Raw genomic sequence first — 14,153 nt, 5'->3', positions numbered from 1 at the left:
TTCACAGAACTAGAACAAATAATTCTAAAGTTTGTATGGAAACACAAAAGACTCTGAATAGTCAAAACAATCTGGAGAAAGAAGAACAAAGCTGGAGGTATCGTGCTCCCTGATTGCAAACGATACTACAATGCTACAGTAATCAAATGGTACGGTATTGGCTAAAAAGAAAACAAACAAAAAAAACCTGACACATAGATCTATGGAACAAAATGGAGAGCCCAGAAATGTACCCACACTCAAATGGGCAATTAATCTATGACAAAGGAGGCAAGAAAATACAATGAGGGAAAGGCAGCTTCTTTAATAAATGTCACTGGGAAAACTGGACAGCTACATGAAAAGAATCAAACTGGACTGGTTTCTCACACCATATACAAAAATAAATTCAAATAGTTTAAAGACTTAAATGTAAGACCTGAAACCATAAAATTTATAGAAGATAACATAGGTAGTATGCTCTTTGACATCAGTCTTAGTAATATTTTTTTGGATATGTCTCCTCAGGCAAGGGCAACAAAAGCTAAAAAACAAACGGGACTACATCAAACTAAAAACTTTTGCACAGTGAAAAACTATCAACAAAATGAAAAGGGCACTTACTGAATGGGAGAAGCTATTTGCAAACAATACATCCAATAAGGGGTTAATATACAAAATATGTAAAGAACTCATGCAACTCAACATAAAAAAAAAAAACAATTAAAAAATGGGCAGAGAACCTAGACATTTTTCCAAAAACACAGAGATGGCCAACAGGAACATGAAAAGATGCTCAACATGACTCATCATCAGGGAAATACAAATCAAAACCACAATGAGCTGTCACCTCACACCTGTCAGAATGTCTATTATCAAAAAGACAACAAATAACAAGTGTTGGCAATGATGTGGAGAAAAGGTGTACTCTTGGTAGGAATGTGAATTGGTGCAGCTGCTATGGAAAACAATATGGATATTCTCAAAAAATTAAATACAGAACTACCACATGATCCAGCAATTCTACTCTTGACTATTTATCCAAAGAAAACAAAAACACTAATTAGAAAAGATATATGCACCCCTATGTTCATTGTTGCATTATTTACAATACCCAAGATATGGAAGTAGCCTGTGTCCATCAACAGATGAATAAAGTAAGTGGGGTATATATATATATATATATATACATATATATATGTATATATGTGTACATAGACATACAATGGAATATTACTCAGCTATGAAAAAGAATTAAATCTCTCCATTTGCGACAACACACCCTAGAGGATGTATGCTAAGTGAAACAAGTTAAACAGAAAGACAAATACAATTTCACTTATCTCTGAAATCTAAAAAATAAAACAAATGAACAAATATAACAATATAGAAAGAGACTTACAGATACAGAGAACAAACAAGTGGTTGCCAGAGGGGAGGGGGGTGGGTGGAAGGGAGAAATAGGTGAGGGAGATTAAGAGGTACAAACTTCCAGTTGTAAAATGAATTAGTCACAGGTATGAAATGTACAGTGTGGGGAATAGAGTGAATAATTATATAATATCTTTGTATGGTGACAGATGGCAATTAGATTTATCATGGTGATCATTTTGAAATGTATAGAAATATTGGATCACTGTGTGTAATAGGAACTAACATAGTGTTGTAGGTCAATTATACTTCAAAAACAAACTCATAGAAAAAGAGATCAGATTTGTGGTTACCAGAGGTGGGGGTGGAGGGAGGGGGAATTGGATAAAGGCAGTCAAAAGGTACCAACGTCTAGTTATGGTATTACCAGGGATGTAATGTACACTGTGATAAATATAATTAACACTGCTATACTTTATATACGAAAGTTATTAATAGAATAAATCCTAAGCGTTCTCATCACAAGGAAAAAAATAACTTTTTCTATTCTTTTAATTTTGTATCTCTGTGAGATGATGAATGTTCACTAAAGTTACTGTGATAATCATTTCATGATGTAAGTCAAATCATTTTGCTATACATCTTAAGCTTATACAGTGCTATATGTCAATTACATCTCAATAGAACTGGCAGAAAAAAATTAATTAAAAAATTTTTAATTAAAAATTGGTTCATCCATCAATTATAATAAATGTACTCATATTAATGCAAGATATTAATAGCTGTAGAAACTTGGGGGGGATTCTGTACTTTCTATGGAATTTCCCTGTAAACCTAAAACTGCCCTAAAAAAATAGCCTATTTTAAAAAAAAACCCTAACTTTTAAAAAAAATGTAGGGAAGGGGTGTTTGTGGGTGAGGCAGGGCTTATTATTGTTAGCCCTCACGTGCTTTTTAAGGTGTTTTTTTAAACTGTGTATACATTATTTGGATTAAAATATTTTTAATTTTTTTAAAAATCTGTTTACCCACCAGGAAATGAAAAAGACCAAAGCTACCAAGTGTTGGCAAGGATATGAAGCATCCAGAACACTACTATGAAAGTTCATGTAAATTGGTACATCCACTTTAGAAAACTGGCAGCGTCCAACGAAGCTGATAATTTGCATAGCATGTGACCCAGCAAATTCACTCCTAGACAAATATTCCAAAAACAAAAAAATTTCACCACAGGACGTTTGTTCTCTATGTGCACTGAAGCTTTATGCATAATTGCCCTAAACTGAAATCTACCTAAATGCCCATCAAGAGTTGCAGAAACATTGTAGAATATTCACACAATGGAATTCCATACACCACCGAGAATAAATGATTTATAACAACATGTAATAATATGAAGGAATCTCACAGATAATTTTGAGTGAAAGAAGCTAGGCATGTGACACTTAATTCCATTTATATAAAGTCCAAAAAGAGGCAAAATTATCTATGCTGTAAGAAGTCAAGATAAAGATTATCTTGGAGGAGAGATGGGGAGCGATTGAAAGGGGCATAAGGGAGTCCTCTGCGGGTACTGGCCAGATTCTGTTTTTTCAATCTGTGTGCTAGTTCCATGAGTATATTGAATTTATGAAATTGTATCAAGCTGTGCTTATAATACTTTTAATATATGTACTTTTTAGTATGTGTATTATGCATCAATAATTTATTTTTAACCTGAGAGTTTTGGCTCCTAAGCCACACTTTTTTTCTACACTCTCGCCACTAAATATTTAAACACAGAATACGTACTTGAAAAAAATCCGTGTGTGTATATATATATATATATATATATATATACACACACACACACACATACATTTTACAGTTAATTTCAGTACTTGGAAGAATCTCAGTGTAACATTTCTATGAATACTTTCAGAAGCAGAAGAAGTCCAATTTTGAGTCCAACAGAATATTTATTCAAACTTGCTGGGCTAGCCATAGTGTTTGCTGTTGTTATGATTGTTACCTTCCAGTTGGTTTCTGGATATGCTTATCATGTTACAGATCATGGTTTAGGGTGACATTTACCAAGACAGGTGAGCATTGACAGCGAGAAGTCATCGCTCTTGTGAAATCAAATCGGCAATCAGGCTCCATTTTGAGCTTCTTACTACGGGATAACTTCCATCGAATGAAATTCTTTTGTGTCAGCTTTAGATACTGAAACCTCAGCTTGCTCACCAAGTTAGAATATGCTCTGTTATTCTTTGTGCTAAGAGGAATTAGAACTAAACTACAGGCTTTAGACCCCAAATCTGAAAATAAGTGTGTCACTGCTTCAAAGATGAGGATTGTTTTACTTTTAGTAATAATTTTCTGCTGTTCAAACGTAACTATCATACTCATTTGTTTCCTTGAACACCGGAAGTACAAACTTCACAGAAATTAATTCTAATTTAGTCTGTACATGCAAATTAATATGGTTCTCAAGCAGCCCTTCCTGAACCTACACCAAGGGAAAGCTTAGTGTGGAAATCTGGCAAGTTATGGGATCAACAATAGTAATCTATTACTTTTATAAATTCTCAGATAGTTTAAAACATGTAACAGTACATTTTAAATATCTTTCAGAGATACCACGATGATAAAAGAAGACCCCCAAATTTTAAGAAAGCCTAAAACTCCAACAGTAAAAACTTTTTTAAATCAACTTACTCCAACCTCCTGCCGGTTTGTCAACAGGCTAAAAACATTTCGAGATTTCTCTGTCTTCGATTTAATTCACCCACAAATTACCATCTCTTAATTCGTCTTTTAGCTTTCCCAGACCACACTCTATTCTCAGGATGCTAAATTCCCAGAGGACCCCACTCTCAGCATTTCTACTCTCAGCACACATGCCTCCAATTAATAGCATTTATTAAGTATTTTCTATGTGTCTACCATTTACATCCCCTTCAGCCCTTTCAATAGCCCCATCACTTCTTTTACTAACCACATTTGATTCTTGAGGGAGCTAAAGCACAGACAGTTTACATAACTTACCTCAAGTTCTAATGCTTATAAGTGGTGAAACCTTAATTCCATTCCAGGCACTGGGGTTCAGTTATTACACTATGTTGCCTCTAATTATTGACAGGAACTTCAGGCCACATAGTAGTACTATGAATCCCGCCCTTGCTAATACTCCACTCCTACCTTCTAGACTCTAATGAAAATTCTGGCTTTACTCATTCTGTGGAACAGACCTTACTGCTGCTACTCACATGAAGCATTTGGACTTTCTTTCCTAGCATGAAAGAATGTGAGCTTTAGACTTTTTATCACCACCACAGGAGGACGTGGGGCTAGGGCTCAAAACTGAATTTTGATGCGTTTTTAAAGTCCTTTTTGCTGGCAAACTTGGTAATGACTTGGGATTGGCCATGAAGTACTATTCTGGAGACTCACTAGATCATTCAAGAGTTGATGTCACATAGAGTCCCAAGACAGCGCAAGACACAGATCTCAAGTTCACAAAAAAAAAAAAAGTCAAAATTGATCCCACTGTTAATTATGATGTTTTCCAACTCACATGCCAACATAAAATCCCATTTCAAAAACTTTCAACATCATTAGAAAAACCAGTCACTGTGTATTCTCTAAAATTTATTTACAGTTAATAAGTTAAAAAGCAAAGTACAACCAGACTGTAAATCTTAATCAGATGCACATCAAACTGTCCGAGGAGACAATTCGGTTCCGTTACAAACAATTGCCTTCTACTGCACTTAAGACATAACGGTCTAACAGAAAATGACTCAAAGCACACCAATAAAGTATTATAATAAAGTAAATATTATGTGTATACGTCCACTAAAAACCACCAATTTAAAGAGTGCTGTGGCAACCCTTAAAACCGAAAGCTTTCAGTTCAAACTTGCTGATTTTTTTTGTATTCAAATATTTTTAACGTTTCTTTATTGAAGAGTTTTCAGGAAAATAGTACTATCATCTGCACGTAGCAAATCAGTAAGCGTCAGCCACCAGCTTAGTTACACGTGTCCAGGGGGTACTCGAACTTCAACAAAATAAATACACACCACGACAGCAACACTTTGCACTATCAACAACGGAGCTTGCCCTCGACGATCATGACATTCCTGGTTTCTGGAAGGAAAAGTAAGTTGCTGGTTGACAGGAAGGAGGATAAAAAATGACATCAGGAATCCCCAAAGGTTAGCGGAGATGCCAGTCACCACATTTAGGCACTCAAAAGTTAAAAATGAAATAAAAGCATAGCAAGGTGATCAACTTCCTCCTAGCTTCCCCCTCTACTTGCGCCATATGAGATATAAGATAATCTTATAAGAGAATGAATAAAATCATGAGTTTTCTTTTAAAAAACTATATACAAGCTAAGCTACAGACTTAGAGGACAGGAAATGGATGCCTCACCATAAAGGCCACCTTGCCAAGTTCCTCTTCACATTCTGCCCAATGTACCCATAAAATACTTTCACTTTCCTGTTAATATACTAACCAACTATATTAGTTGTTTCTTCACGTTTTAGAAGCTGTAACATAGGCTTTGCTAAAGAACAGTTGGCAGAAATAAAGATTTTTTGACATCTTATTTCACAAACTAGAAATGGCATGATTTTTAAATAGACCAGATAAGTAACATATTGAATTCAAGATGGACAATCAGATCCTAACTGAAATCAGACAGCCCAGATAATCCAAAGAAGCATTTTTGCTAGTTCAAGTGCACTAAAGTAACAAGGCATGAGGAAAAAATGTTAAGAAACTCAGTTAAAATAAATGCATGGTGTCAAATGGTTGTTTCAGTTTTGAGCTGAGCAGAGTTATCCTCCCAGCTAAGTCTAATTTCAAAATCCTCTGGGAAACTATCTAGATAAACTGTACGTTAAAATTACATTCTAATATGGCCACTGAATTTATTTTTTAATTATTATAAAACTATATACAATAGTGAGTGGTACCAATACATATTTTTTCCTCAGGGGCTAGTTAGCTAAAAAATTTTAACAATTTGGGGGTGGGAGGGGAAACCCTATGTATCTGAAATACAACTGGCAATAAGCTAATAACCAAAAGAATATATATAAGCTTCCTATCACACAAATAAAATTTAACACTCTCCATCAACTAAGTGTTGATTCACTTTTATTTACTCATGTGACAGTGTCTGTAACAACGCATTATTATTAAGTAGTGAATAAAAGAATATGAGGCATACTGGGAAACTGGCATCAAGTCGTAGATATATATATATAATTTTCTTTTTTCTACAAAACAAGAACACTGAAATTAAAGTCACAAAACTCCTACTTATGGACTATTAAACTTGAAAAACTCAATCCAGAAAGCTATGCCATTTGAATTCTAAGAACACAAGAGTCAAAACTTCAACTCTTATTATTCTCCTACGAAGCTGCCAAGCAGAGATAAACCTTAATATTGAGGATTTCATATGTCGAGTTCCAGCCAGTATGAATCGTTCCATAGCAGAATACTTAAATTTGAAAAACAGTGGTACAAAAACACCACTTGACCCTTTAGATATTGCAGTAAAATCTGGCTGTGGCACCACCGGCTAAAAACCATTAAGTCTTGCTGCCACCAATGACCAAAGGCACTTGGATAATCAAGAATTCCACACCGGGCCGTATGATATAAATGCTATCATAAAAGTGTAAAAGAAGGGTCAATACTCTGTGTGACTCGCCTGTTCGATTCCTGTGGTCTTCAGCTGTCAACAAAGACCGGTAACTACAAACATAATTATGAATGGAATTAAGATAAAAAAGGAAACTCGTGGAGCAAAAGAGACAACTCATTGTCATGATGTATATAAAAGTGATGGATATTAGTTTGGACATTTCTTGCTATCCAACAACAAAAAGTAAAGAAAGACCCATTTTGCCCAAAGTAACTTCAACCGGTTACATGATACCAAGAAATGTCCCCACCCCCTCGAAATCACTAATAGTTCTAAGAATTCTAATGGGTATTCTGTTTATCATTTTAATCACAAGGTTTACACACATTTATTTCTCCTATGTGATTCCCAATTTAAAATAGGTTATCCTTGAACTATACCTGGATTTGTATGTTAGACCAGTACAAGGAGACCAAATCATTTCCAACAGGATTCCATCCATCTCTTTAACCAACACCAGTTCTTTATAACTCTTTTTTTCTTTATCACAAGCCATGTGGTTTCAATGCACTTTAATTTTTATTTAATCAAAAAGAATTTAACAACTAAACTTTTCCTAAACAGAACTTTATATGAGTTTCAACCATTTTCTTTAGGAGCTCAGCAAATATAAACATTAAATCTCAATATAAAATCTTTAGAAACACCTCAAAAATGTTTAAACAGTTGTAGTTTGCATCTCTTTGTTTGCAATCACTGAGCCCATGGAATTCACAGCATACAAATCCTTGCACTATTAAGTCATAAGCTTGAATCTCTTAGAAAAATATCCTTGGTCAAAGCTTTGGAATCCGGTTAAAATTAGGAAACGAGTGGGATTCAGAATACCCTGAGCACAAACGGGTGCAACAGCACAAAACAGATTCGATCTTTCGTCCAGAAAGAGGGGTGGCAGTCGAAAAGAAAAACGGGGGTAGGGGTAGAGGAGCGGGGTGAAAAGCAAGTAGATTCTGGCGTTATTACACAAGCATGAAACCAAATTCCTTTGGAAAAAATAACGACTTCTTCGGAGGACTTCCAGACCAGTGAGGTAGAGTCCAAAGGGAGAAAACGGATCTGCCCCTCCAGTCCTGGAGACGTCTCAGTCCGGGGTACGGAAGCAAAGGGCCCTCCCCCACGGGTCCGGCGGCCTCCTCCTCCGCAGCCCCGAGCCGGGAAGGGGCGGAGGGCGCACCTGCCCCGGAGTCCCAGACGGCGGCGCCGCCGCGAGTCCGGGGCGCCGGGCCGGGAACACCAGCCGGTGACTTCTTCGCCCGTAAAGTGCACGAGGGGACGGGGTCCAGGCCGGATCTGTAAACACTCGACTGACACTTGTCCATCCCTCGGGGCGGAAGCTCCGTCGCCGGCTGGGAGGGCGACGCGGGCCGCGTCTCACGCCCGAGGCACCGGGAAGCGGCGGAGCCTCACCACGGGTTCCAGGTTCACTTGCAGGACTTGGTGCGCCTTACGCCGCGCCGCCGCCAGGCTGCGCTCGCCCCACACGTCGTCGCCGACGCGGATGGTGGGGAAGGTGGTCAGCGTCGGGGTGGCCGCCCTCCAGATCTCCTCCAGGGTGCGGCCCCCGAAGCAGGGCTCGGGCGCCGCGGGCTTGGCGGGGCAGCTCTCCCCGGGGTCCGCCGGCGGCGGCGGCGGCGGGGGCTTCCTCCGGCGGGCGGCGGGCGCCCGGGCTCCGCGGCGCCTCCTCCTGGCCGCCGCGCTCGAGGTCGCCCTGCGCGTCGGGCCGCGGGCGGCAGGGGGTCCCGGGGGATCGGGGACCAGGGCCCGACAGGAAGAGTAGCCGTAGACGTCCTTGCTGCGCAGGATATGCGGGGAGAACTGGTGCTTGAGGCTGCAGAGGAAGCTCCAGAGCTCCGCATCCGAGCTCATGAACTCCGTGCTGCGTGGCATGAACAGCTTGAAGGCGTCGCCCAGCGCCTTGGTGCTGTCGGCCAGCGAGAGTTGCGACCGCGAGTACACCACCTTCTCCTCCCGCGCCTCCAGCGCGGCCCCTCCTCCCGCCCTAAAGCCGACGCCCCGGGCGGCCGCGGCCCGGGCGGCCGGGGACCGGCGCCGCCGCCTCTTCACGCTGCGCCGCATCGGAGGCCGCTCGGGGCCGCCCGCGCTCGCCGGGTCCCGCCGCCGCCGTCCCCGCCCGCCTTCGGCTCCGCGGCAGCAGCAGCTGCTGGCGCCTCCCGCCCGGCGCGTCTCTAGCTACTTTTCTCGCCTCCGCCGCCGCCGCCCCTCCCCCTCCGAGGGCGGAGGACGCGGGTGAAGATCCTGCAGACCGGTACAAGATGGCGGCCGGCGCCCACCCCTGGGCTTTGTCATTGGACGGCGCCTCGCCCCCCTGGTTTCTCTTTCTTCTCCTCTCTTGCCTCCTTTCGCCCTCTGCCTTTCTTTAAATGTGCCCGCCTCAGGCCCCTCCCACCGCAGCCCCGACTCCACCCATTGGGTGCTCTCAGAAGAGGGGCGGGGACTAATGGGGGAGAGGCCAGTTCCTGGTAGATGGTGCTGGGGTGGGTGATGGTGGTGGCCCTTGAACGCGAGTCAACAGTTAGGTGGGTATATGGGGAAGGTGCTTTGTCTACAGTAAGGGGTGGACATCAGCTCCACCTTGGGGAGAGTCACTCTCGGAGTGAGTGGGTGTGCATTTGAAGACTGAGCTTGGAGGTCTACCAGTCTGAATAACAAAGAGAGACGTGCCCAAAGGCTGTGGTTTTTATCACAGAAAGGGAGTTTGGGTCTAAGTCCAGGGGGAATGGGCCTTTCACCATTCCCTTCTAAACCTTCAGAGGCCTCTTTTGCATCTTCATCCAACTCTTCCCGCTTTTGACCCCAATCCATGTCAAACAACACTAGTAATCCAGAATCATTCAGGTAATATGGACGGCATCAGTGGCATTGTCTCCTTCTAGACAATGGAACCATCTTCACCTTTAAGAGATACTCTGCTTATCGGGAAAGCAAAGCCTTTTATACCCGTAGAACTAAATACTCTGCTCAAGTTGATCAAAGATCAATTACGACAAAGCCATTCTCCTTACGGAAAATAGCATTTTTGAATATGTAATTGTTTTTTAAATGAATGCACTTCACTTTTCATTTAGTTTTAATATGTCCCTTTGCAGCACCATCTCTATCATTGAGAAAGGATGCAGCTTCACAATCAAAAACGTTCTGCTGAAGAGAACACACTGTTACGAACCCAGCACCTTTTGTATTTGAGAGGAGGGGATTATGAAGGTTTATAGAGTAATGGACAGTCTTCAGTCATCTTTTCTATCCTCAGTACTTAGTTCAGCGCCTGTCAGATAGTGGGCACTCTATGTTTGTTGAGTGAATCGATGAAATACCACTGATAACTTAAAATGATGTGAGAAAGAAAGACACATTGAAATCGCTAAGAACAGGACAATTTTATATTTTATATTTTACATTGCAGTTTTCTCTTAACTGCATTAAAGTTTTAAGGTTAAAAAAATCTCCTAATACTTAGAACTTTAAGGTAGGCATGCAAATTTTACCCTTAAGTGAGCACCTTATTTGCAGCAGGGAACTAATAAAGCAGAGTTTTGTGATTTGCACATACTGCTAATGGTTCCCTCGAATATTTGAGCTGAAAGATACCTAGTTCAATCTCCTTATTTCACAGATGAGGAAATTTGGACCCACAGATGTTCAGTAATACAGCTTCTTGATAGCAAGACTAGGACTATAGTTTAGGTCTTTGGATTTCTAATCTAGTGATCTTTATATTTCACTGGAGGTTTTTCAAATTGTACTGCTCAGACTCAAAGAGGTTAAATAGCAAATGCTTTATGCAACAGTGGAGTGACTAACGGACAGAGTATTTCCAATTCCACTCCTCCCAGAATTGAGCAGTTTTTATCTGCCCTATACTGGACTTACAGATATTTTCTTAGAACTAGATTTTGTTCGTTTAGTTTCAAAACAAAGGAATAAAGTAAATAAAATGAACAATAAATAAAATAAAACCAAAATATTTTGAAAGTTGCTTCTCTACACCAGAGCACCATCTCCACACACTGGGTTTATGGTAAAAACCAAACATCCTACCAGGAGACCAGTTCTCAACCTACCAAAATCATGGTAACTTTCTGAAGAGAAAATCATGTTCCTAGAAAAGCACACCCTGATCTCAGGACAAGATTATGGAGCCAGGTACCAGCTTCCTAAGTCCTTACAAAGAAATGTCATTACAACAACTCTTTATATCACAATTAGTTCTCTGGGTAATTCTGGGAGCACACACGAATGTGAAATTTGTATAACTTCCATTGGAATGCCCCTGCAAGATAGACATAGAAAATCTCACAGAGTAAGCCAGCAGAGTAGTAAGGGGACTTCATAGTGAAAGAAAAGGGTAAAATAAGGATTTATGTACTCCTGACTTCTCATATTGTTATTTCCTCCCTTCCATGTTAATCATATGATAAGTACTCAGGGTTCTTAACTATGGAAATGTTTAGGGTCTTTTGCCACATAAATACATACCACGCATCTACACAAACTTAGCGAATTGATTTCAGTTAAAAGGATAATCTTTTTATAAGACCATTCTTATTCTAAGGAAACATAAGGTCTCAACAAATTGCAGAGCATTCAAAAGTTCATTTTATAATACATACTCATTTAATTTACTTAAAACCAAACAATATCTTTATGAAATATTTTTAGGAATTAATATCATGTCAAACTACTTAAATTATTGTATAATTTTAAATTTGGCATTGTTTGAGTTCTCTATTCTTCCGTTTTCACTGTTTCTTATTTTTACATTTCTTCTTGATCTCTACTTTTTGATTAGCTTAAATAGTCCTACAAATGTTTCTTATCCATTCTCCATAAGTGAGTAAAATTTACACATAAAGATAATATATTTCTTCTAGTTCCTGGGACACTCCTAAGACACTATAAGGTTTGTGGAAAGTTGGCAAATTGAAATTTTGTTCTTGAGGAAACATTGTTTAAAATGCTGAGTTTATTCCTTTACCTCTCAAGGAGAATGATGCTTCCTATATATCTGATAAGTAGTGGATAATAAGAATAAACAGAACAAAAAACTACCTCTATGTGTATATTTTCTGAATTTATAATTTCTGTAGTTTAAGAATGAAACCAAGCAGTGATTGGAGAAATTGAAAATAACATTTATCTCTTAGCTGTCCAGAACTTGTGCTTTAAGATTCCACTTCTATGAAATAATTTGCTTCTTGCAAAGTGGCCAAAAAATAAAAAAGTATCTGTAAGTGGCTGGGAGCATCCACTCTGGAATCAAACAGACTTGGAATCAAACAGATCTTTATAACAAAATACCCTTAGATACATTTTTTATCTTTCTGAGCCTATCTCCTCATCTATAAAATGGGCATAATCTCTACTACAATAGATTGTCTTGAGGATTGGATGAGTGAACATTAGTAAAACTTTTACTAGAGTGCCCAGGTCACAGCAGGCATCCAATAAATAATAGTTATCTTTGTCTTATCTAATTGAGGATTTTACTTGGTTTAACCTATGTATTTCAAATCCTATATTACAGTGGGAGTCTATAGATTTTTTTTAAGTAATAGATTGATGAGGGGAAAATCAAAATGTTAGAGCGAGAAGGAAATTTAGAGATCATGTAATGAGTCCAACATTCTTAATTCAGATGAGAATATTGAGATGCCAAGAGATATGCCCAAGTTCACACAGCTGAATGGTAGAATACTCTGAACCAGAACCTAGGTCTCCAACTGTTAATCCAGAGTTGTTTCTAACTTTCTTGTATTTAATCCAAGGAGATAGCATTAATTTTTAGTTCAAGTGAAATTACATAGGACATGATTCATCAGTTTCAGCCTTTTCATTAGAATCATTATAAAGTAATTTAGATCTTTCTATAAAAGTTATCTCGAAGCTCTGATATGCTCTAAAACTGCTTAATGTAAAATACACACTTAAACTGAGAGGCCAGAACTTCCACTTCCAGGAAGATGAAATACCTGTACCTTTCCTATTCATCTTGCTACTTTCAATTTAAAACCCTGGACATTATATATAAAATGAACATAAGAAGACTGAAGAAGGGAGAAGAGAAAGCAGACAGGCTAAGGATCTCAGAACCCAAAGAACAACACAGCAGTGAGTTCCCTGCGTTCTCTTTTTTTTTCTCTTTTCTGCACACATCTCAGACTGAGTGCTGGAGAAGCCAGCAACCAAGAAATGCCAACAGACATAAAAGACATAAAAGTGCCAACAAAACCTTGTTCTCTCTAGCTTTAGGACCAAGAAAGGAGTAGCCTAGCAAGACAAACTTTTAGAAAATTATTGATCTACTGCAGCAAAACACCACCACCCCCAAAAAAACACTATGGCTTGTACCCTCACCAGGCTATAACTAGGCACCCCACCACTCCTTTTGGGGTGATGTCAGAGAAGGCCAAATAGGGAACCACAAATCTCATCCCTGCTGGGCAGTGAAGAAGCAGTTCTCTCGGCAAAATCCCAAGGATAAATTTCAAGTTGAGGATGGGGCGGTGGGGACGAGAATAAAAGAGTCTAGATCTTCAACGACATTGTTGAACCATCAAACCAACCCTGAGACTGCCCACCTGTGGGTATCTAAGTTAAGGAATCAGTAAATGTCACTATGACTTAAACTGTTACTTGGAGCCAAACACACCGTAACTGATACAGACCCCAGGTGATTGTGACATGCACTGCACACCGCCCCCAATTGATGTCCCCTTACGCACCTGCCCCCATTGACTACCAGTGTTAGAGATTTTGCCAAGACTATTTTAGATTTCAAAATATTTCCTGAGAAATTCCCCCACATTTAAGCAGAAGCTCATAATAAATAATCCCTGTCTCAAGCAAAACACGATTAATTTACGAAAATATGTTGGACAAGAAAAGACCAAAAGACCACAGGGTTATGTCATTTGTAAAATATTTCCATTTAAGTTGCTTAACTCTTAGTTTTGAAGATTTGTAGTTAGATTTACTGGAACTGTTTTCCCCAAATTGTGGCCAGGAAGATATTTCCACTATCTCATCAACCTGCTCCCACTCTCTGTTTAGTACCTAGACTGTAGCTCAGTGACTC

The 14,153-nt window shown here is 39.5% G+C and overlaps 1 protein-coding gene across 1 annotated transcript; it reads right to left on the bottom strand.

Annotated features, from left to right (window-relative positions):
• Window positions 1-4,971: 4,971 nt before the first annotated feature.
• On the bottom strand, window positions 4,972-9,136 carry CCDC71L (coiled-coil domain containing 71 like). The gene has a single exon (XM_029234508.1). It carries the CDS (start codon window positions 9,134-9,136, stop codon window positions 8,432-8,434), a length of 705 nt encoding a protein of 234 aa, XP_029090341.1. The 3' UTR covers window positions 4,972-8,431.
• Window positions 9,137-14,153: the final 5,017 nt, after the last annotated feature.

This window comes from Monodon monoceros, unplaced genomic scaffold (genome assembly GCF_005190385.1).
Source record: "Monodon monoceros isolate NGI ecotype Baffin Bay Population unplaced genomic scaffold, NGI_Narwhal_1 Super_Scaffold_2, whole genome shotgun sequence".
NCBI lineage: Eukaryota > Metazoa > Chordata > Mammalia > Artiodactyla > Monodontidae > Monodon > Monodon monoceros.
The sequence above is the reverse complement of the archived record's forward strand: the minus strand, read 5'-3'. Positions and strand labels throughout refer to the sequence as shown.